Genomic DNA, 22,371 nt, shown 5'->3' with positions numbered 1-22,371 from the left:
TCCTGGACAAAAAATAAACTTCCATAAGTCGTCGCTTTATTTTTCCAATAACACTCAGAATCAATCTAGGAATGATATTGTTAACATTCTTCAAATCCAGCATAAAACCACTATTGGCAAATATTTAGGGATTCATAATATAATTTTCTGAAAAGACCTGATTAATGCTAAAGTGCTTATTATTAAGGACCATAATTATCTGGTTGGAAGGTCAATACTCTATCTAAGGCGTGGAGGCTTACTCTTATTAAAGAAAATCTTTCTGGTGTTCCTAATTATACTATGTCCTGCTTTAAATGCCCTGATAAGATTACTAAGACTATTGATAGAAAGAGTAGGAAATTTTTGTGGGGAAAAGACTCCAATCTTAACCCCGTCATGTGAGACAAAATTTGCTACTTTAAAGAGAATGGAGGGTTAGGCATTAGAAATAGTGCTCACTTTAATAATGCTTGTTTGACTAAATTATGGTGGAAAGTTCTAACTTATGATCAAAATTGGTGGGTCAAAATTGTTAAAAATAAGTATTTGAAGAATGATGAGTTTTTGAATAATAAAATTAGACAAAATTATTCATGTGCATGGAAGGGTATCCTCAAGGATATGTATGTTGTTAGGATGGGATTGCATTGGGTTGTTGGAAATGGAGAAGATATTCATTTTTGGACCCATAACTGGGGTTTTCCTTTCCCGCTCACCAATCTCTTATATAGCAAGCAACTTTCTAATGTTGATCATGACATGAAAGTGAGCCAGTTTATTGCTAATGGTCAATGGAATAGACATTTGTTATCTTCTATGGTCGACGTTGATGTTGTTAACAAGATTTGTAGTATTCCTGTGCCTTTAGCCCTTCAAAGTGATTCGTGTTGTTGGGGTCCAAATGCTAATGGTAAATTCTCTATCAAGTCTGCTACTTGATTATAGAATTCTATTAATAATGACGTTAATTCTAGCAATATTCTAAAAAAGACGTGGAACCTTAACTTGCCTCATAAAGTAAAAAAATTTAGTTGGCTTCTCATTTTGGGGAAATTCCAAACCATATACAATTTAGCAAGATATATTGATAATATGCCTACTACTTGTCCCCTTTGTAACTCATCTTTTTGTTGATTGTGTTTTTGCTAGACAGGTATGGTTAACCACCTTATCTAACTCCTTAAAGATGGGTCAAACCCTTAATTTGAATGAGTGGCTAAACTCCCTGGACAACAAAAACATTGATGAGCTAAGTGAGTTGAATATGGTGCTCCTTATTTGTTGGCTAATTTAGAAGGAATGGAACCTTGTCGTTTTTCAAAATAAAAATCCGAATTACACTAGAATCGTGATTTCAGTGTTAAGTATGGGTAGAGATTATTGTACAGCTAACCTGCTGTTACATGAGGGGCCGTCTGGTAATCAGTTGGCAAACCCCAGCTCCATTCGATGGTCCCCTCCCGAGATTAAAAAGACCAGTTCTAGTAAAATTTGTTTGTCATTTAACCAAATTAAAAACATTTATACTCTTATGTAAACAAATATGAATACACCACTCGAGTAACTTTAGTGCGCCCAATTTTATTGGGTCCCGAATGGTTGCCCAGCCTACATTGGACCTGGGCCGACCCTGGCCTCAATTGATAATAATAGGTTACTTATTTTCCCACATGTCAACAAGTTTTAATTTTGGGTTTTATTTGATTGTTTAAAGATAAATGAGTTTAAGTTTAAGAAACAAAAGTTACAAAGGCCTCACTATGTATGTAGTATATATGTCTTGTTTAAATGATTTTCTTTGCTAATATATATATATTTTTTTAAATAAACGATATTATCTACACTAAGGGGGAGGAGGTTGGGCTTAGCCTAATAATGGGCTAGCAATAATTTGGTTCAAATTCACCTTTGCCGAGAATCGAACCTGAGACCTCTCACTTACAAGTGAAGAGGAATACCACTAGACCGTAGTATTAAGTGACACTAATATGAATATTTGAACTCTAAAATAATAATGATTTTAACGAAGAAAATCGCTTTTTGTTTGAGTACTATAGAAACTCGAAAGCCACTTAGTACTATAGTTATGATCTAGTGATATTAGGTTCGATTCTCGTCAAAGACAAATTTGAACCACATTATTGCTAGCCTATTGTGAGGCGAAGCCTACCCTTCTCCTCCTTAGTGTAGACAATATTGTTTGTTAAAAAAAAATGTAACACAGAAAGTAAGAAGAAAATAAACAAAAGGAAATGGCTTTATTATATTTCTTTCGACTACAATAGGAGCTCAAGGCCTGACATTTCTCTTTATAGAACGGACGCGCAACGGCTTTGGTATCCAGTCGTACTTTTTGACATAATCGCTATGCTTGATTCTGTACAAGTATATTCCATCCTCTCTAGCATTCCATATGCAATGGACTCCCCCACACTCGTCAATAAGTGGATCCTCAGAAATATATGCTTCAATTTCGACATGGCCAACCACTGAGTTCATGCTACAATTCCAATAGGTGTTAACTACAGAACGAAATTCAAATTCAAGCTGTTCTCCCTTGGTAGAAAGAGTGCGATCAATTACATCGTCTGCAGAATAACAATGGACGTCCAGTCGTTTAGCTTCGAGATCGTTGACAACGCGCACAAAGTGCTTCTTCCCAGGGAAGATATCCGAGGTACTAGGGCAAATGGAGAAGACAAGAAGGAGTAGAGAATAGGAGAACTGGCGTAATATTGTTCCTTTCATTTCACTAATTCTCAATGTGTTTTGATGTAGTATATTTCATTCTAGCTATTCGTTTTTATAGCAAAAAGATGCAATCTTTTTCTTGTAAAGTATAAATTTTGGTATATCCTATATGGTATTTTAGGTCTTGTTTGGTATGAAGGATTGAATTGAAATGAATAGTCCAAGACATTCAACGCATCTTGAAGATTGAGGAGACAATTCATTCAACGCATCTTGAAGATTGAGGAGACAATTCATTCTAGCTATTTGTTTTTATAGCAAAAGGATGCAATCTTTTTCTTGTAAAGAATAAATTTTGGTATATCCTATTGTTGACTCTAAATATTACAAAACCTACGTGGCGCGCAAGCCGAGTAACTAATGAGCTAACTACGTCCTTCGGTTGAATGCGGGGCTTGCCAACTCCTCGGCCGAGCACGGCCGAGGAGTAAAATCTGATGTAGTCGCGTTGAGCGCGCTGTTAACTTATGTATCTTGCGATTGCGACCGAGGAATGAACGCTCTCGGTCTCTGGATTCTATAGCCTGAAGACAAGGCTACTAATTCTACGGAGTTCACAAATCGTCGGAGCCTGGCTTGGTCACTGTGATTATATTCGTGAGAGTATAAGCACGCCGGATCGAGACCAAACTATACGAGCACAGGTACTCGAATGTGATATATGTCTTGATAGTAAACGTAGTTCGGCCGTCGGAATGCCGAACTTTGAAACTTACTTGCGAGTATCCAATCATAAACTCACTCGGCGTCCAATACGCCGAGCAATGCAATTCGTAACACCCAACTATGCCGAAAAGGCTTAGTCAGATGACCTCTACCAACAAAGGTTCGAAAACCCTTCTCGGCCGAGACTTAGATAGATAATTGGTCGACCTCGACGCAGTGCTGTTTATCCAAACTGAAGGTGTTTCTCGGTCGGCTGATTCTGCGGCAGCAGTGCTGTTTATCCAAACTGAAGGTGCTCACCGGTTGCTTCCACAGTGCTGTTTATCCAAACTGAAGGTGTGTCGGCAGGAAAAGAAAAGGAAAAATCTTAAGGTGTTTGAGAGGTTTTGCGCAGGGCAATTGTATGCTGATGTTGAAGGGGGCCTCCTCTATTGTGTGAATTCTTGTATTTATAGCACCCGTTCCTTAAGACCAATTCGCATTCTGATTCGGATTGGGAGTCCTTGTCCCATTTCACCTCTACCTCGAACAATCCTACTCCTACTGGGATTCTGAATCTTCCTCCTTTTGAGGCTCCATGCCTTGCCGGTCGAGGCTCCTGGTCACACCAGGACTTCTTCGACCTTTCCTATTCATCTGGACCTCTTAGGATAGGATTTGGCCGACCCTGCCAGCTGGCCCGGGTTTCATTATTCGGCCCATAGCATGTCATTACCTTGGGCCGAGCATATGTTGCTGCTCGGCCCAACCATAGTATTTTGGGCCCAAACATTGCCCCTTCGCTTCTGAGGTCGCCGATTGTTAACTCTTGGTCAGGCCTCGGCCTTGAAGAATCGAAAACGTTTATTGCTTTTTTGACTACTTCCTTAATGACCATTATTCCTGCATATTTATGAGACATGATTGCACTTTCCTCGTTGCCCCCAACGCGTGGCTACGTGTCGATTTTCCGCCGTTCTTAAAAGCTTCAATCATGGTCCTCGAAACCGTGCACTAATTGAACCGTCTTATCCTTATTAAATGCATTGAACCTGTCGCTGCACGCCATCGTGCGTCCTGGATTTTCGACTCCTCGATCCCATTTTCGCAGGTTCCCAAAATATCCGAAATGATTGCAGACTTTCCCGGTTAACTTTCCCCCCAATTTGAACCAACGCTTTTCGAATTCCAGTGCCTTTCGAAATTCAGGCATTTGATCTTCAATCTGAAAAGCCTATAAATACCCACACTTCAATCTATTCGCCTCTTACGCTTTCAGAACTTCCAAAATCCCTCGCTCGTTCAAACCAAACCTTCTAGTCCTTCTGCAATATTTTCTCCAGTTCTTCCTCCTGCAATATTTTCTTTCCAACACATCTCTCTTCTCCACAAATGGCCTCCTTCATTTCGAAGCTTTCCGATGAGATCAACAAGTGCAAGGACTTCATCGATCGGAGCGCCGTCAAGACGCTGCGATTCGAAGAAGACATGGCCACCACCCACCAGATTCTGGGTCCCTTCTTCAGAGACGCAGTGCCATCGTCTGTTACTGACCTGCTCAAGGAGCAGTGTTTAACACCCCTGCTGCAGGGGTTCGACTGGTCGAAGTGGACTCTGGCGCGGCCACAGGGAGTCTGGCCCTCGACCACCACGGCTTGGGCTGCCTGGGTCGACCGGATGAGCACATTCTTCTCCAAGGAGTGGAAGGCTCTCGGCATCTATGATGCCATTATTCTGTCAACCATGGAGATTGCCATGGATAAGGAGCTGCTCCTGGCGGCCCTGAGTTTATGGTGTTCGGCCACCAACACCATGGTCTTGCCTTTCGGCCCCCTCGGCCCCACAATCCTCGACGTTTCGGCCATCCTTGGGACTTCCCCGACCGGCCTTCCAATTGACGCCGCCCTTTCTGGATACCCTTCTCCTCTCGACCTGAAGGCGTTATTCGACGAAGGGGCCGTCGAAACGCTGAGCCGGGGCGATCGGGAGCCCTCAAGGGAAGAAGTTCAGAAGCTCCACAAGAACTTCTTGAACTACAACATTCTCATCCTTCATTTCGCCGGCCGAGGCGAGGAAGGCCTTAGGAAGGGAGAGCACGAGGCCTTCCTCTTCTACTGGTACAACAAATTCATCTGTTGTACCAGGTCAAACAAGTGCCTGGTGGAGAACATGTCGGTGGCCCAGGCACTGGCCAATGGTCGCTCGCTGGCGCTCAGTCCAGCCATACTCGCCAACCTCTACCGTTGCCTGGCTGAGGCGACCATTGGCAAAATTGACCCGCACCAGAACGGACCCCTCTGGGTGTTCCAACTCTGGTTGTAGGTCTACTTTTCCACCCTTCGACCGGAGGTTCCTGCCTTCGATCGAACGGCCGCCCTCGGCCTTCAACTGGCCTCTTGACCGGCGCCTCCTCACCGAGCCGACGAGGTCTTCACACACTTCCTCGGCCTCGACGTCCTCTCGGATGACGAGTTCCTGGTGTGCCGGCTCCAGGAGTGCCCTTCCTCGCTCAGGCTTCCCACGGCAGCATGGGCCGAGTCCGAGGATGCGGACATCCGTCAGCGCTGGGGGTCATTTGTTCTGGCTCGCGACCTTCCTCTGGGTTGCGATGCCCGCCGAGCCGGCTGGGAGGTTTATCATCCCCACTTCCTCGCCCGGCAGCTCGGCTATCTTCAAGGCTGCCCCGTCCCTCTGCTCGCCTCTCGATCTCTCCTGGGCCGAGGGCGTCTTACCGGTTCCTCTGAAAGGGAATGTAAGACGTCGGACCAGGAGTTCCAAGAGAAGTGCAGGAAATTCCGGATTCGGCCGGCGGCTCCGGAATCTCTTGGAACCGACACCTTCGGGGACTGGTGGGAGGAGTATACCGGCGAATTCTTCAGCGCCTCAGCCAAAGGTCTGGTGAAGAAGATCTTCGGCGACCGTCCCGGGTCAACACCCTCGGCTCAACCCAAGGAGTCGGCCCAAGGTAGTCTTTCCGCTTTTCTTCTCTTTCCGTCTCTTTATATCACGTCCTTGTTACTAATTACTTCGCTCTTCAGGGGGTCGCGTGTCGAGGAAGGTGGAGGTGGTCGCCGCGGTGGCGAAGGCGAAAAAATTGGTGAAGAGGACCATCGCCACCGAGCGGGTAGTTCCAGCCAAACGCCCCCACCGAGCGGCCGAGCCGGAGGTTGATGCCCCTCGCCCTTCTAAACGTGTCAAGAAATTGGCGAAGAAGGGCGACCGGGAAATTCATGTCGTCCCTAGTGATACTACAGGGATGGCTGCTCCTGCCGGCTCTCCTCCTTTGCCGGCTGCCTCGACTCCTCCAGCCGTCTTTCCTCCTGAGGCCACAGCCGACCCTATCGACGTACCAGCTCCAGCCTCAGAGCCGGTCGTGGCGCCTGCCGCGGGGAAGTCGGCTGCCCCTGTCGAGGGACCTTCTTCTCCAACGGTCATCCTGGAGGTATAACTCTACTTCTACCCTTGTTCCTTTAGGTTTTTTGGCCATAACGCAGAAGGTTTTTCTTTTTGTTCAGGATGTCGAGAGCGAGAGCGAAGAGGTCCCCCTGGAACGCCGTCGCCGACCAGTCAACTCTCCTCCTGTCCATCCTCCTCCGGTTGTCGGGGCGACCGCTCCACCGACTCCTCCTGCGGCGGATCGCGGCAAAAGACCCATGGCCGACCCTGAGGCCACGGCCGAGTCGCCGATCCACCCGCAGGATGAAGATCTCCCCATTCCTCCGCAGGAAGTCTCCTCGGCCTTTGTAAGTCTTTTCCCTTTGCATTAATTTCCTCATGACACATGTTCTTAAAAAGACTATTAAATGTCAGGTGCCCGAACGGTCATTTCACCGACAATTCTATGCGCCGACGGGCGTTGTCTATATCTCTTGGCCACCGTCGTGGCCATCAAATGTAGATGACCTCCATCGGCCGCGTGAATTGAGAAGCAGTCTAAGGTACTGGGCTCGGCCATTAAGTTCCCTGGGTTCGAGCAATGACCCAGAGGGCATGGCCGAAGTCTCCTCTCGGCAGGTTTAAGACAATCTTTTTTCTTTTTTATGCACTATATCGCGACGTCTTTACTGTCCTTCACAAAATTTTCCTCTTATGTGCAGCCATCGTGGGAATTGGAGCTTGACGCTCTACTCCAGAGCACGACTGGTGAGGCCGGCTCCTCTGCTGCTCCTGCCGAACCAGCGGGAGCCATGCCCGAGGCCGAAGTCTTCGTGAAGCTGCACGAAGTCCTGTCTCTTACTGCCTCCCAAGCCCTTCGATGCAAGGGCCTTGACTCTGTTGGAGAGTGTCTTAACGACCTTGCCAGTGGTGGTCACCTGAGCCCGGAGGGTATCTCTTTCCTCACCGACCTCTTGGAGCGAACTCGGCAACACTTTTTCATCTTCGAGCGAGCCTTGCAGGCCGAGGACGACTTGAAGGTGGCCAAGGTCGCGCATGAGGCCGGCTGAGTGGAGATGGAGGCAATCAAGGCGAAGAAAGCCAAGCTGTCCGAGTTTGATCGTCAGATCTCTGACCTCCACCGTCAGATTTCTGACCTTCAACGGCAAAGGTCGGCTGCTGCTTCTGAGCTTGAAAAGGACTTTGAGGCCAACAAGACTTGGCTGACGGCCTTCGCTGCCGGTGCACGGCGTATCCAGCAACTGCAATGCTACAAGAAGACACGGCAGGCTGAGATAATTTTGAGCGAAGCTAAGTGGCTGGAGCTAAAAGCTGCCCTCGAGACCTTCCTCCCGTCGACCCCTTAGGACCTTTCATTGTATTTGTATTTGTTCTTGTTGTAATGACTCTTTTGATATGAATACAATAGTCGTTTTGCTATTAATACAATGGCCATCTTGCTATCAATACAATGGTCTTACTCTTGCATCTCCCATGTAATCGGATAGTACTTCTTTAAAAACTTTCCATTAATCGGTAATTTGTGAACTGAACCCGTCCGATCTCTGAGATGATATGCTCCCTTGCCGAGGACTTTGTGAACGACGAATGACCCTTCCCAATTCAGCGACCACTTTCCAAATCTGGGGTCTTTAATCCCAACAGGCAACACAGTTTGCCAAACCAATTCTCCTTCGCCGAACGTTTTTTGTCTTACACGCTGGTTATACGCTCGCTCGGCAATTTTCTTTTGCGCTACCAATAAGTTACCCGCGTCGATTCGACTTTCTTCTAAATCTTCTAATTCTTGCCGCATCGCTTGACAATATTCAATACTGAACAAATCACTCTGCTCGATTACTCGTAACGAGCTTATGCTCAACTCGACTGGTAACATAGCGTCGTGTCCATAAGTTAACGCGTAAGGAGTGGTTCCAGTGGCCGATCGGGGTGAAGTTCGGTATGCCCATAACGCTTCATTTAACTTCAAATGCCACAACCCAGGTTTCTCTTTTACCATTTTTTCAAGGATGCCGATCAACACTTTATTGCTTGCCTCGGCCTGCCCGTTTGCCTGTGGGTAGTACGGCGTAGATTGCTCGAGTCGGATGTTCAAACTTGCCGCGTATTCCTTAAATCTATCGGCCATGAATATAGTACCATTATCAGTTATGATCGTTTCTGGCACGCCGAATCTGGTCATAATATTTTCTTCCACGAAATTGCATACCTCCTTGGCCGTTAATTCGGCGTATGATCTTGCCTCGACCCACTTAGTGAAATAATCAGTTGCTACCATTATCCACTCGTGTTTTGCTGCCCCCGATGATGGCGTGATTTTGCCAATTACGTCCATTGCCCAACCTCTGAACGGCCATGGTTTAGTAACCGAGTGTAGTAATTCGGCCGGGGCTCTCTGCACGTGTCCATGAATTTGGCATGGTACGCATCTCCGTGCATATTCGATACAATCTTTTAATATATTGGGCCAAAAATAACCATGTCGTCGAAGCAACGAGCGCATCTTTCGTCCGGACTGGTGTGCCCCACAAATACCTTCATGTACCTCGGCCATTGCTTGGGCGGCCTCATGTGGGCCGAGGCACAACAGTAGTAACCCGTCCTCGCCTTTGCGGTACAACTCATTTTGGTATGATACGTAATTCGTGGCAAGGACCTTCGTTCTCCGGTCGTGTTTCCCGTTGGGATTATCGAGGTACCGTAACATCGTCTTTCTCCAATCATCTGGTTCTACCTCGACGGCACAAACTTCTACGGGGTCTCCTCGTTCTAGTAGGGATGGGAATGACATTACCCTAGTACGTATTACGTGTGTGCGCTGGAGAGTTTGTCGATTGATCAAGGCCGGGTACGATTGCAGGCCTGTGGCCGCGATTTGGCCGAGCTTGCCCCCCATGAGTTGTGCTCCGGAGGCGATCTGGGCGAGTTCATCAGCATCGGTGTTGTGGATTCGTGAAATATGTTCAAACGTGATCCGTTCGAATGACTCGGCCAGGTAGGTGGCGACCATGTGATATGGCGCTAAAGTACAACTCATGCAACGAAAAATGCCGTTCAATTGGTTAATCACAAGTTCGGAATCACCGAGGACAAGAACACGGGAGGCCCGTAGATCGTGTAAAACGTGGAGGCCGATAATGAGGGCTTCATATTCGGCCTGATTATTTGTGCAGCTGAAATCCAACTTGAGAGAGAAATACCATCGGCAGTGGTCGGGCGACTGAATTGCGATGCCGACACCCGCCGAGGTCGAAGTACTGGAACCGTCGAAATGCATAGTCCAATGGTTATCGCGTGTGGTGACTAAACCGATGTCGACATCGCCCCCTTCAAAACCATAGGGGGAAGGGTGTTGGGCCAAGAAATCGGCGAGAGCCTGTCCTTTGACGGCTTTTTGGGGTACGTACTGCAGGCTGAACTCGGATAAGGCGAGCGTCCATTTCCCGATTCGGCCTTTGACGATAGGCCGAGTGAGCATGTAACGAATTACGTCTGTTTGGGCGATGACCTGTGTAACTGAGGGGAGCATGTAATGCCGAAGCTTGGACGCGGCAAAAAACAAAGCTAAGCAAAGTTTTTCGACAGGGGAATAATTGAGCTCTGGTGGGTTCAGGTTTCGGCTAAGATAAAAGATAGCTTGCTCACGACCTACGTTGTTGTCTTGCGCGAGGAGACAACCAATGGATTCGGCGGCTGCCGAAATGTATAATTTAAGGGGTTTGTTGCGACAAGGTGGAACCAGCACGGGTGGGGTTGAAAGGGCCACCTTGATTTGCGTGAATGCACTCTGATGTTCTTCGCGCCAAACAAATTTATCGGTATCCTTAAGTCTAAGGAGAGTAGAGAATGCCTTCATTTTACCGGCCGAATTGGCGATGAAACGGCGGAGGAAGTTGATCTGCCCGAGTAACGACTGCAACTGTTTCTTTGTTGTGGGAGGTGGGGCGCTAATGATGGCGCGGGCCTTATTTGCGTCGACTTCGATGCCGCGATGGTGCACCAAAAACCCTAGGAAATTACCGGCCGAAACACCGAAAGCACACTTGGCTGGGTTCATCTTGAGATTATTCTTGCGCATGCGAAGGAACGCTTGCCGCAGATTATCTAGGTGCGTTTGGCGGCGTTTCGACTTTACCACCACGTCGTCGATATAAACTTCGACGATGGTTCTGATTAAGTCGTGGAAAGTCATGTTCATGGCTCGTTGATATGTGGTGCCGGCATTCTTAAGGCCGAATGGCATGACTACCCATTCGTAAGTACCGAGTGCCCCTGGGCAACGGAAAGCCGTCTTGTGGACGTCGGCTTCGGCGATGAAAATCTGGTTGTATCCCGCATGACCGTCCATAAAAGATAGCAGTTCATGATTAGCCGCGACATCAATTAGCAAATCTGAGATTGGCATTGTATATTCGTCCTTGGGAGTAGCCAGATTTAGGTTACGGAAATCGATGCAAATGCGGAGGGCCCCGTTTTTCTTCAACACGGGGACGATATTGGCCAACCATTCGACGTACCGAGCGGTCCTAATAAATCCGGCCTTAAGAAGCCGAACCAATTCTTCCTTAATGCCGAGTTGTACCTCGGTCGAAAATCGGCGAGGGGGTTGCCGAAAAGGCTTACAGCCATCTTTGATCCGTAGCTCATGTTCTACCAAGTTTCGATCGAGGCCTGGCATTTCATGGTAACTCCACGCGAAGCAATCTTTAAATTCCTGGAGTAACTTATGGAGTTCGACCTTCGTGGCCGGTGGGAGTAACGCGCTTATAAACAATATGCGAGGATCATCGACCGTGCCTACGTTAACTTCTTCTAATGGGTCCTTGACTTGAGGCCGATGGTCCTCGAGTTCGGCCGGTGCAGCCCGAACTTTATCAAGAGACAAAACAGGGCCGTCATCTGCTTCGGCCAAAAATTCAATTAAATTGATGCCCGAATGCGATTGCTTGGTAATGGCGTACCAATGGGCCAGCAGACGTTCCATCGTTGACGAAACCGCGGCCTGACGCTGTTCTTGCTTGGTGTGCTCAATCATCGGCATTGGTGACTAAATCCGCCAAGCCAAATCTCGCCGAATCCTGTTGGACAGTCTCGGCGCCGACCTCAATCACTTTCTGTACTGAAATTCTCGTCGGCCGCCCAACCTCGTTAAGGCCTTGGAGGGTGATGTAGCCGACGTGATCGTCATAATAGCGAGCCTGAATCATGTTGGTCTCAAATGGTTGATTATCAGCTGGATGGACGGTGACCGATTTGCCGTCCCAAAAGATGAGAACTTGGTATAGTGATGAAGGAATGCAACTGGTTTGGTGGATCCAGTCTCGGCCAAGTAATGCGTTATAGTCGGTCTTGGAATCAATTATGAAGAATGTCGTCATGTGTTGACGACCGGCAATGCTAACCTCCAACGGTAACACTCCTTTGGTCTGAGACTTGTCACCAACGAAGCTGCTCATAGTGATCCCTGACGGAATGAGTTCATTATCAGAACGGCGTAAAGCCTTCATGACAGATATTGGCATAATGTTGACTGTGGCTCCACAGTCGACAAACACTTTGGAAATAGGGAATCCTTCGATGTGAGCCGTGACATACAACAGCTTCAGGTGTTGGAGATTAACCGAAGGGGAGCGAAGAAATAGCTCGGCCAAAGCCGCCTTAAGGTTGTCCGTGCTTCGGGTTTCTCGGTCGTTGTCGTTTGCGACGAAATCTACTTGTGTTGCCTCCTCGGCGACCACGTCCCCATCCAAGAAATTCGACTGGGGGGTACTTGGTTGGAATTCAGCTGGTAGGACGTGGACCATACTGATCTCCATTTGTTCGAGGACCGAGGGACCCATTGGATCGTGGTCGTCGTCTTCTGCAGAACCAACCACCGTATCGGTCGGCGGAACATCCTCGATCAAACTTTTGAGTGCCTCGGTAAGAACCGGTATCCGAGACGTGTGAACCAAATCGAGTGTGGTTTGGCTATTTTCCTCGACCATGTTGACTGCTGAAGACTTATGTTGGTCCTTCGTTATACGGGCTCGTTCTTCATAGGCAATACGAGCGTTCCTCGTGTCTAGATATGTATCCAACCGTGCTATCCGTTTTACCTCGTCGGCCGTGAGGCCGAAGAGCGATACAGCCGAAAAAACTTCGAAATGATAGCGCAAATCCTAAAGGTCATCGAGCGAAAAAGGTAATTCGGAGGTGTCGATATCTGTATAGGGATCGACTTCAAAACCAAGTACCCGAGCCTCCCGTATATGTTGGAACCTTGCTTTAATTGCTGGGTCGGAGGTTTTCTGAATGATTTGCTCGGCATCAGGGCAAGTGAGAGCTAGGTCGAGGGCTTCCTGACACGCCTTGGGTAGTCCGTACAAGTCATTGGCGGAGTATTTCTTATGAAACTCTCGCATGTATTCCAAGGATTCACCGAGGAATGGGGGATGTAAGTTGCGCCGTACTTTGATAAACGGTTCGCGCGGTGGTAAAGGGGAAAGTTTCCTTTCGGCCTCTTGTGTGAAGTGTTCTAGACGAGCTCTCATTTCCCCAGGCCGGAGAAGGATTTTGATACGTTTCTCAGAATCCTCAATGGTGGTTTCGAAACCGGCAGCTGCTACTTTCTTCCCTTCGGCTAACTCGATCATGATAGTCAGGGTTGGCCATTCACTTATGCTTTCCACGGCCTTCTTTGGTTGCCACTGGTTGGCAGTGCTGGCCTGCGCTTCTCGTCGCCGAGCCATGCAATCAATCCTTTGACGGCGACGTTTTTGGGATTTAGACAACGCCGTATATAAGCCAGTCGGGGAATTGTAACTGTACCAGCGTTGATCCGATGTCCTGGGTGGTTTGAAAGTTTTGCGATCGGCTGATGAGCTGGAACTGTTGGTATTGTGCGAGTAGTAATCCTCATTATAGAAAGGCGCGTCGAAGTCAAGACGCCGCCTGACCGAGGCCTGGTCTTTCGGCCGTACCTGTGGGCCGAGTCGATCGAACACTTGACGTCGCGGACCAAGTTCCTTTGGTGATGTGGTAGGGGCCGTGGGTGGTGTTGTAAATGTCCTCTTCCCAGGTTCAACCGGTGTTTTACAATGGTCACATAAAACCTTTGATCCATGAGTTTCGTCGGAACTCGACCTCGTCATAGGCTCATCGGCGAGTGGCCCCGATTGTTCCGTGGGTGGTGCATTCGAAAATATATAAAGCTTTAGCCTTGTTCGACCATTCTGTTTACGGATATGCTGCACCGGGACGTATTCGGCCTTCCCTTTGTTTTTAGGAAGATGAGCATCCACCATACCAATTGTTGTTGAAGGGAAGGGATTGACGTCGACCGCCATCTGCTTTTCCAGAAATTTCAACTTTCCTTTCTCGATCCAACTTTGGATTGTATCCCGGAATACGACACAATTATTGGTTGCATGCTTATTAGAATTATGATACTTGCAGTATATCTTTCCCTTCAATTCATCGGCCTTAGGGATAATATGTCCCGGCCGGAGCTTGATGATCTTTGCCGCCAATAATTGATCGAAAATTGCATCGGCTTTGGTGATGTCGAAAGTGTAGACTTTCGATGACTTACTCATCTCCTCGGCGGTCGAATGGGCTTTGGTGTCTTTGCCATTTACTTGGGCCAGAGCCTTGCAGACGTAAGGTTTGTCTATTACTATCTCGGCCGCATCCACACTGACATACTGAGGGTCCCCGCTTTCGACCGATGCATAGCTGACCGTGGGGTTCTTATACAACGTTCCCCGGGATGGTGACTTTGATATCTTCTCTTTTCGGAGCAGGTAATCATACTGTTCGACATGTTGAGCAAGTTCGTACATATCGCGAATGTTTGCCCCCAGGAACTTCTTTTTGTATTCCATGTCTAATCCGTTGAGAGCGATCCTGACGAATTCCACTTCGGGGAGTGGTACTCGGCACCAATTCCTGGGCGACTTAAACCTTGTTAAGTACTCCATTGTAGATTCGTCAGATGCTTGAGCCATCCTGGCCAAGGATGATACGGACATCTCCATCCCTGGCCGATAGAATTGTTCATGGAACTTTTCAACTAACTCTTCCCAACTCTGCACAGAATTGGGTGGAAGATTAATGTACCAGGCGAAAGCTGAGCCTGTCAATGAAAAATTAAACAACCGTAATTTGTAGAAGTCGCTATTGACGTCTCCACACTGCACCGTGAATCGAGCCACATGTTCTAATGAGGACAAAGATGATTCCCCGGCGAAGAGGCTGAAATCAGGGATCTTAAATCCTCGTGGGTATTCAAACCTTTCTACATACGTCGGGTATGGATGAATGAATTTTGGAAACTTCGGCCCTTTCTTCAGGGCCGAATCAATCATTCTCTGGACTTCGGTCATGTTTACGGACGCGGCTTCTTCTCCCTGGCTTGGTCCCTCGGATCTATTTCCTGGTCCTCTTCTTTCTAAGGTGACTGGTTGCGGCCGAGCGGACCCTCTCTCGGCTGGTATGGGCACATTCGTCGAGAGCTGCCGAGGTTGGCCGACCTGGCCATCTTCGAAGGCTTTACTAACCAATAGTTCAAGCATTCTGGTCTATGTATCATTGTTACTTCGTATTGCTTCTAGCAAATCATTCATCATTTGACCAATCGACTGCTCGACCTGACGATACTGCTCATCAAGTCGTCTCCGAAGAAACGACCTAGTTGGTGGATCAGAGCCTTCTCCACCATCGTCGTCGCAATCTTCCACTATTCCCTCAACAAACATGCCCGTCGTTTGATTCGGGATCCCCACGTTGTGAGGTTACCCGCCGAGACAGATTTCATTTTCTCGGCGTGTCGCACTTGTAGCCTCGGGCGGCGCAGCAATGATCGGATTTTTTGCTGGGTGCGATTCCTGCCCAAGACCTTGCACTGGTAAGTCAGCTGTTGACTTTCCCATGGTTGTTTTCTTTTTGGTGGACCGTGTCTCAACGGTCATGAACTCCGAAGGTTTAGCACAAAGGTCCCACTGGGCGTGCCAAAATGTTGACTCTAAATATTACAAAACCTACGTGGCGCGCAGGCCGAGTAACTAATGAGCTAACTATGTCCTTCGGTTGAATGCGGGGCGTGCCAACTCGTCGGCCGAGCTCGGCCGAGGAGTAAAATCTGATGTAGTCGCGTTGAGCGTGCTGTTGACTTCTGTATCTTGCGATTGCGACCGAGGAAGGAACGCTCTCGGTCTCTGGATTCTATAGCCTGAAGACAAGGCTACTAATTCTACGGAGTTCACAAATCGTCGGAGCCTGGCTCGGTCACTGTGATTATATTCGTGAGAGTATAAGCACGCCGGATCGAGACCAAACTATACGGGCACAGGTACTCGAATGTGATATATGTCTTGATAGTAAATGTAGTTCGGCCGTCGGAATGCCGAACCCTGAAACTTACTTGCGAGTATCCAATCATAAACTCACTCGGCGTCCAATACGTCGAGCAATGCAATTCGTAACACCCAACTATGCCGAAAAGGCTTAGTCAGATGACCTTTACCAACAAAGGTTCGAAAACCCTTCTCGGCCGAGACTTAGATAGATAATCGGTCGACCTCGACGCAGTGCTGTTTATCCAAACTGAAGGTGTTTCTCGGTCGGCTGATTCTGCGGCAGCAGTGCTGTTTATCCAAACTGAAGGTGCTCACCGGTTGCTTCCACAGTGTTGTTTATCCAAACTGAAGGTGTGTCGGCAAGAAAAGAAAAGGAAAAATCTCAAGGTGTTTGAGAGGTTTTGCGCAGGGCAATTGTATGCTGATGTTGAAGGGGGCCTCCTCTATTGTGTGAATTCTTGTATTTATAGCACCCGTTCCTTGAGACCAATTCGCATTCTGATTCGGATTGGGAGTCCTTGTCCCATTTCACCTCTACCTCGAACAATCCTACTCCTACTGGGATTCTGAATCTTCCTCCTTTTGAGGCTCCATGCCTTGCCGGTCGAGGCTCCTGGTCGCACCAGGACTTCTTCGACCTTTCCTATTCATCTGGACCTCTTAGGATAGGATTTGGCTGACCCTGCCAGCTGGCCCGGGTTTCATTATTCGGCCCATAGCATGTCATTACCTTGGGCCGAGCATATGTTGCTGCTCGGCCCAACCATAGTATTTTGGGCCCAAACACCTATATGGTATTTTAGGTCTTGTTTGGTATGGAGGATTGAATTCAAATGAATAGTCCAGTACATTCAACGCATCTTGAAGATTGAGGAGACAATTTTCATTTTTAAGAGATTGAGAGAATTTTTACTTTTGTTTTATTTTATTTATTTATTTTGTTTATTTATTTTTTTTTTAACAAACGATATTATCTACATAAAGAGGTGGGGGAGTGGGGTAAGTGTCACAATGTGCTAGCAATAATGTGGTTCAAATTTACCTTTGTCGAGAATCAAACCTAAGATTTCTAACTTACAAGTGAAGATGAATGCAACTAAATCGTAACACTAAGGAACAAGAGATTGAGAGAATTAGACATGAAGAATACTTATCCTTTAAATCCTCTATCATTTGAAGAGGATTGAAATGGATAAATTTTGTTATTTAGTAATCCATCTCCTGCTCCCATTAAGTTGATTAGATTTTTTTCATTTCTTTCTTCTAACATACCTTAAAGATATTGTCTTATCCATTTCAATTCAATCATTTGTGGCAAACGAAGCCTAATGAATCAATATCCATGGAGTTTCATGATCTTATTATAGGAATCAGACAAGGATGATACATATAGATAGTGAGATATATTTGGCAGTACAAAAACAAGGTTCACGTATGTTTAGAATTCCCATTTTTTTTACACTAGAATTTCATGGTTTTATTATCCATCAAGAACACGTGTTGTTATCCCTTTCACATGGCCAGCCAAAAGTATGCATGTATAAGTTCTCAACCTTTATGGTAAGTCGCATCAATTAGGAGATTTTGTTTTAATTAGATTTAAGACAATTTTCGCACTCAATTATTACGTTTAGTCCTGAAGGTTTTGTTTATATATTGAAGTTCATTAACTTTTGATCCAAGTAAGTAACTTTCTTTTAGTGTGATGATGAGTCAACATATATTTTTAAAGCTTGTTCTTTGCAATTTTTTGTTTATTGCTCTTTATACCATTAGTCTATTTTTGGGCGTTCAAATATATGTATTAATGGGATGAATGTCAAAAGATTTTAATTTTATTGATACCAGTTACGTACGTTATATTCAACCCATGTCAAATAAGCTTTCCGTAAGCATATGAGATCAGTATATTCAACCCAAATCCAAGAACAAAACCAAAACGCCTCATTCATACTGCAACGCCTCATTCATACTGCAGCGCCTTACCATGGTTTCGAGATTGACACAGAGTGATGGACGCAGATGCTTGACGTTTAACATTTCTAACAGTTCAAGTCTTCAAAGCAATTCCAAATTGTAACGTTTGCAGTGGAGCCGAATTTGTTGCTCTCAGTAAAGGCAGTCAAGCTTTCAAAAGGGGAAGACTCCAGTTTCTAAACAGTGACAATTGGGCTAAAATATGAGAACAATACCTAGATGTCTATGTGGCAGCTAGGTTTATGACGTTGGGCCGGACCGTAACCTTCTAATTTGTTGTAGGTTTATGACTTGTTGACAGGTTGTGTTTAGGTTTTACATTAATGTCTGTTTGACTGTCATTGAATGTATTGCTCGAGTTATGAATCAGTTGCCAGCTAAAAATATAAGCCTTTTGCTATTTGTGAATTTGCATTAGCTAAAAAGTGGTTATGTTAGCTTCAAGATCCTGCAAAGAAAGCTAATAAAAATTCTTGGTTAATTCCTCAGAGAGCTTTTGATTTATGTGAAATCATTTGCAATTCTTACAAAATCTTACAAAATTTCACTACTAAATTAAACAGTTTGCGCGGCAAGGGAGATTTTATTGCGCAAATCATTATTAGGTCGCACAAAAACTATGGCGACCAGAAAATTGTCGCACTTATTTTGTTGCGCAAAGGTCGTGAAAAAAGACATTGCGCGACGAACAATTTCAAACTCGTTGTGCAAAAAAAAATTGCGCGATGCTTTACTATTCGTCGTGCTAAAGTTACACAGACGAAGGTTTTTGTTGTATGATATAAAAGGGTATAAGTGCGCTTTGTGACTAGTTTGTCTCGAAAAGTTTGCGCGACAAAAAATGTAAGAGGTGCATGGTAATGCGCGACGAAGTTATAAGACGTGCTTAATTTTGCACGACAACTAGTCAGCGTCGCGCAAGTGTAATTTGTATTAAAAAATAGGGAAAATTTGAAATGGATCCAATTTTATAGATCACCTTTTGAAATAAGTCCAATTTTTAGTGACTTTTGACTTTTGAAATAAGTCCAATTTTTAGTTACTTTGGACCTATATCAAAAGATCCCTAAAAAATAATAAAGAGAATAAAAGGAAAATTAAAAAAAAAAAGAAAAGATTTCATACTATTGAAAAAAAAAAAAGCAAATTAATGAATAAAAAGCAAATTTTATTTATAATATAAATAAAAATGTACGTAAAAATATAAAGTTATAAAAGAAAGCAGGAACAAAATTATGAAAAAAAGAAGCGGAAAAATCTATAGGAATGTCGTTCGATGGATCTTGCTGCGAGGTGGGGACAGGGTCGAAGGTCGACGATCTTGATTGCTATGCTTGCTCGGTGTGGAAGGGTTGTGAGGGCGATGGTGCAGAAAAACTGGGGAGATGTATTCCGAAGGAACTGAGGGCTTGTACGCTTGACATTTGAGACTTGTACGATGCCAGCTTACTCTTTAGGCCAGCGACCTCTTGCGTCAAAGCCATAACCTGGCCCTTTGACTGCGAAGATGACGAGGCTCTACTCTCCCATCGCCTGACATTTCCCATCCCCCGACAATAAGTCCCTGGCCTCCGACTGAAAGTCTGGTCCAATGTCTCTGTGACAGTGTGAAACCCTGCATCCTCAGGGGGATCCACAGACTCAATCGGTGTGTCCGAAGGGAAGCTGGGAGGCAGACTCTTGAACCACCAACTGACTCTTCTCCACCATAGTGGCCTACGAAAAAAAACATGAATTATTAATAGAAAACAATTTGAAATAATTAGTATAAATGTTGAATGCATAAGAAATTACATACATGAAGGGACTCAGTCAACTCATTCCCAGGCCGAACATAAATGTTAGCAAAGACGTCGATCTCTAGAAATTTTGAACCCTTTTGAAATCGAAAAAGATAAGGAAAATGTTAGTAAGGAAAAAAAAATTATTAGCGACATTTTAAAATTGGAAATGAAAGATGTAATATATAACTTCTGTAACTCCTCCATCTTATATGAGAAAGGCCTCGAACCCGAATGGTGGAGAAGAGTCTTTTTCTCCCAATTTATCTTGTTCACCTTCACCTTCTTCTGTTATACAAAAAATAAACATATTAGTTGTAATACTTAAAGAAAATTTAAAAAATAATAATAAACATTATTAAAAAATTTAAAAAGTAAAACGAAAGAAGTCGTAATTAAAAACGCACCACATAGAGCCAAACCCAACTATCTTGTCGGTCCTCCAACTCCTTCGGACAACCCTCCTCGAGAGCGACCTGCGGATCATCAAATTGTGGGAAACATTGGTGTAGGTCACTCTTCCACTGCTTGTAGCGTTCGGAGAAGAGCTGATTGAGGTACGCGAACATGTCCTCGTCCATGTCCTCCAAATTGTAGTTTGTCTGCAATGTAACAAATATTTTGAAAGTATTAGTAATAAAAGACAACAATAAATATAAATATATAAATTTGACATGAAAAACATTAAAAAGGTGACGCTACTTACGGACAATTGGTTGCTCACCGTGTTCTTCCTCTCCTCCGGAATCACCTTCCAAGACTTCCACCGCATAAGGCAAAAGGTCCGCATAATATGCCCAATGTTGTGGGCCAATGCACTATGCTCCTCCACCGTTGGTGCTGCCCAATGTCACTCATCATATCCGATTGGGATACGACTGTTGGTCACCCAGGTGACCTTTGCTGTCTTCAATTGCCGACAAGGTCCCCAGCTGTTTTTCTTCGCTGCAAAGAGATGAAAAAAAAAATCATTAACCCAAAACTAATAACAAATCTTACTAAAATTTCGGCATAACCTCCCCTATAATTAAAACATTTCCCAAAACCTTGAAAATAACATAAACAATGTACGTATCCAACCCAATGATCACAACGGTTTAATAAAAGGTTTGGAACGATAACAACTTTTTAATCCTTACATGACATAACTTAACAAATATAACCTAAAATAACAAAACTGATAAGTTAACAATCGAATACATTTTCTTCCTCTATTTCTCCCGAAAGTTACTTATTGAGCATCACAGCTACTTCTCTGGTTGAGGCCACTATTTCCCTTCGCTTTATTAGAACATACTAGGTGTAAAACCCTCCTCAAGTTAGATAGCAGAAATAAGATAGCTTAAAAGACAAAAATCAGGAAGTTTCCCCACAATATTTTCCGAGGCAATATTTAAGAACAACAAACAATCGGAGATGAGCAGCGAGAATAAAGAAGGGATGAGAGAAAGAGAGAGAACAGCAAAAGTAGAGGGTTAAACCGAAAAGAAACTTCACAAACGAAGGGAACAAATCAAGGATGATGGACGCGTGGACGAAATGGGTAAAATCGACTTTTCCCTACAGTAAACAGAACACAGCGAGGCAAACAAAGCAAAAACAGAAAGGCAAAAAATTAAGACCACTGGTCAACCACAGTGCTCCAAAACTGAGTTTTATTATATATGATTTCCAATTCGAGCGCTTTGAAATACCACAACAAACTTCTACAAATGGCGACAACTGCCATCCAAGACGGCCAATTTTCGAGTTTGTATACATAGGCTCGAAAACATTGCTGGCAACAGGCTTGGCAAAAAATTCTAAGCTGTCGTAGCAAACAATTCCATATAAACTCTTCCACATTGCCATTTGTAAGACTCTGACAGTCACAACCAAAACTTCTACGACTCTAAAAACTTTGCTTCATGATAATTACCAAGGTTTTCATTTCCCAGTTAAACATTTTCGCCATTTCCTCAGCATCAAATCTCTTCCACAGCACTACCGTTTCGATTCTGTGAGAAACCCATTTGAGTAACTAAGAAATGGCACATAAATTAACAAAAAAATTGCAAAAACATAAAAATTAATAGACATAAATTGCAGAATACACAAAATTTCGATTTCATGACAAAACCCATTTCTGAAAGCAAAGAAATTGCAAACAAAAAAAGAGAAAACATTGGAAACTTTTTAATCCTTACATGACATGACATGAACCTAAAATAACAAAACTCAGTTAACATGGGAATAATGGAGTGAATTAGGATTGTATACCTAGTCGTGTACCCAAGGCATCGGTTGTGGATCACGATGGTGACATCTGGTCCGTACTGCGGGGACGCCGGTGAGTACATCGGGCGCTAGCAGGGAACACCATCGAAGAAGTCGACGATGCTTGCGCCTGTGGGACTGGAGTACCAACTAGGTCAACCGGATTGACCGGCCTATGGTCCATCTCTGCCAGAGCAGTGGCGGCAGTAGTAGGTGTAGTCAACGGACTAGGTGTAGCCATTGGA

General features: G+C 45.2%; 1 protein-coding gene across 1 annotated transcript; it reads right to left on the bottom strand.

Moving 5' to 3' along the window:
* Positions 1 to 2,271: 2,271 nt before the first annotated feature.
* Positions 2,272 to 2,730, bottom strand: LOC125480804 (S-protein homolog 31-like). Its single transcript, XM_048591929.1, has one exon. It carries the CDS (start codon positions 2,728 to 2,730, stop codon positions 2,272 to 2,274), a length of 459 nt encoding a protein of 152 aa, XP_048447886.1.
* Between the last annotated feature and the right edge of the window lie 19,641 nt (positions 2,731 to 22,371).

The sequence above is a fragment of a genome, unplaced genomic scaffold (assembly GCF_019419815.1).
Source record: "Pyrus x bretschneideri cultivar Hongxiangsu unplaced genomic scaffold, Pyrus_bretschneideri_v1 Contig36, whole genome shotgun sequence".
Lineage (NCBI taxonomy): Eukaryota > Viridiplantae > Streptophyta > Magnoliopsida > Rosales > Rosaceae > Pyrus > Pyrus x bretschneideri.
This window is presented reverse-complemented; position numbering and strand designations above follow the sequence as displayed.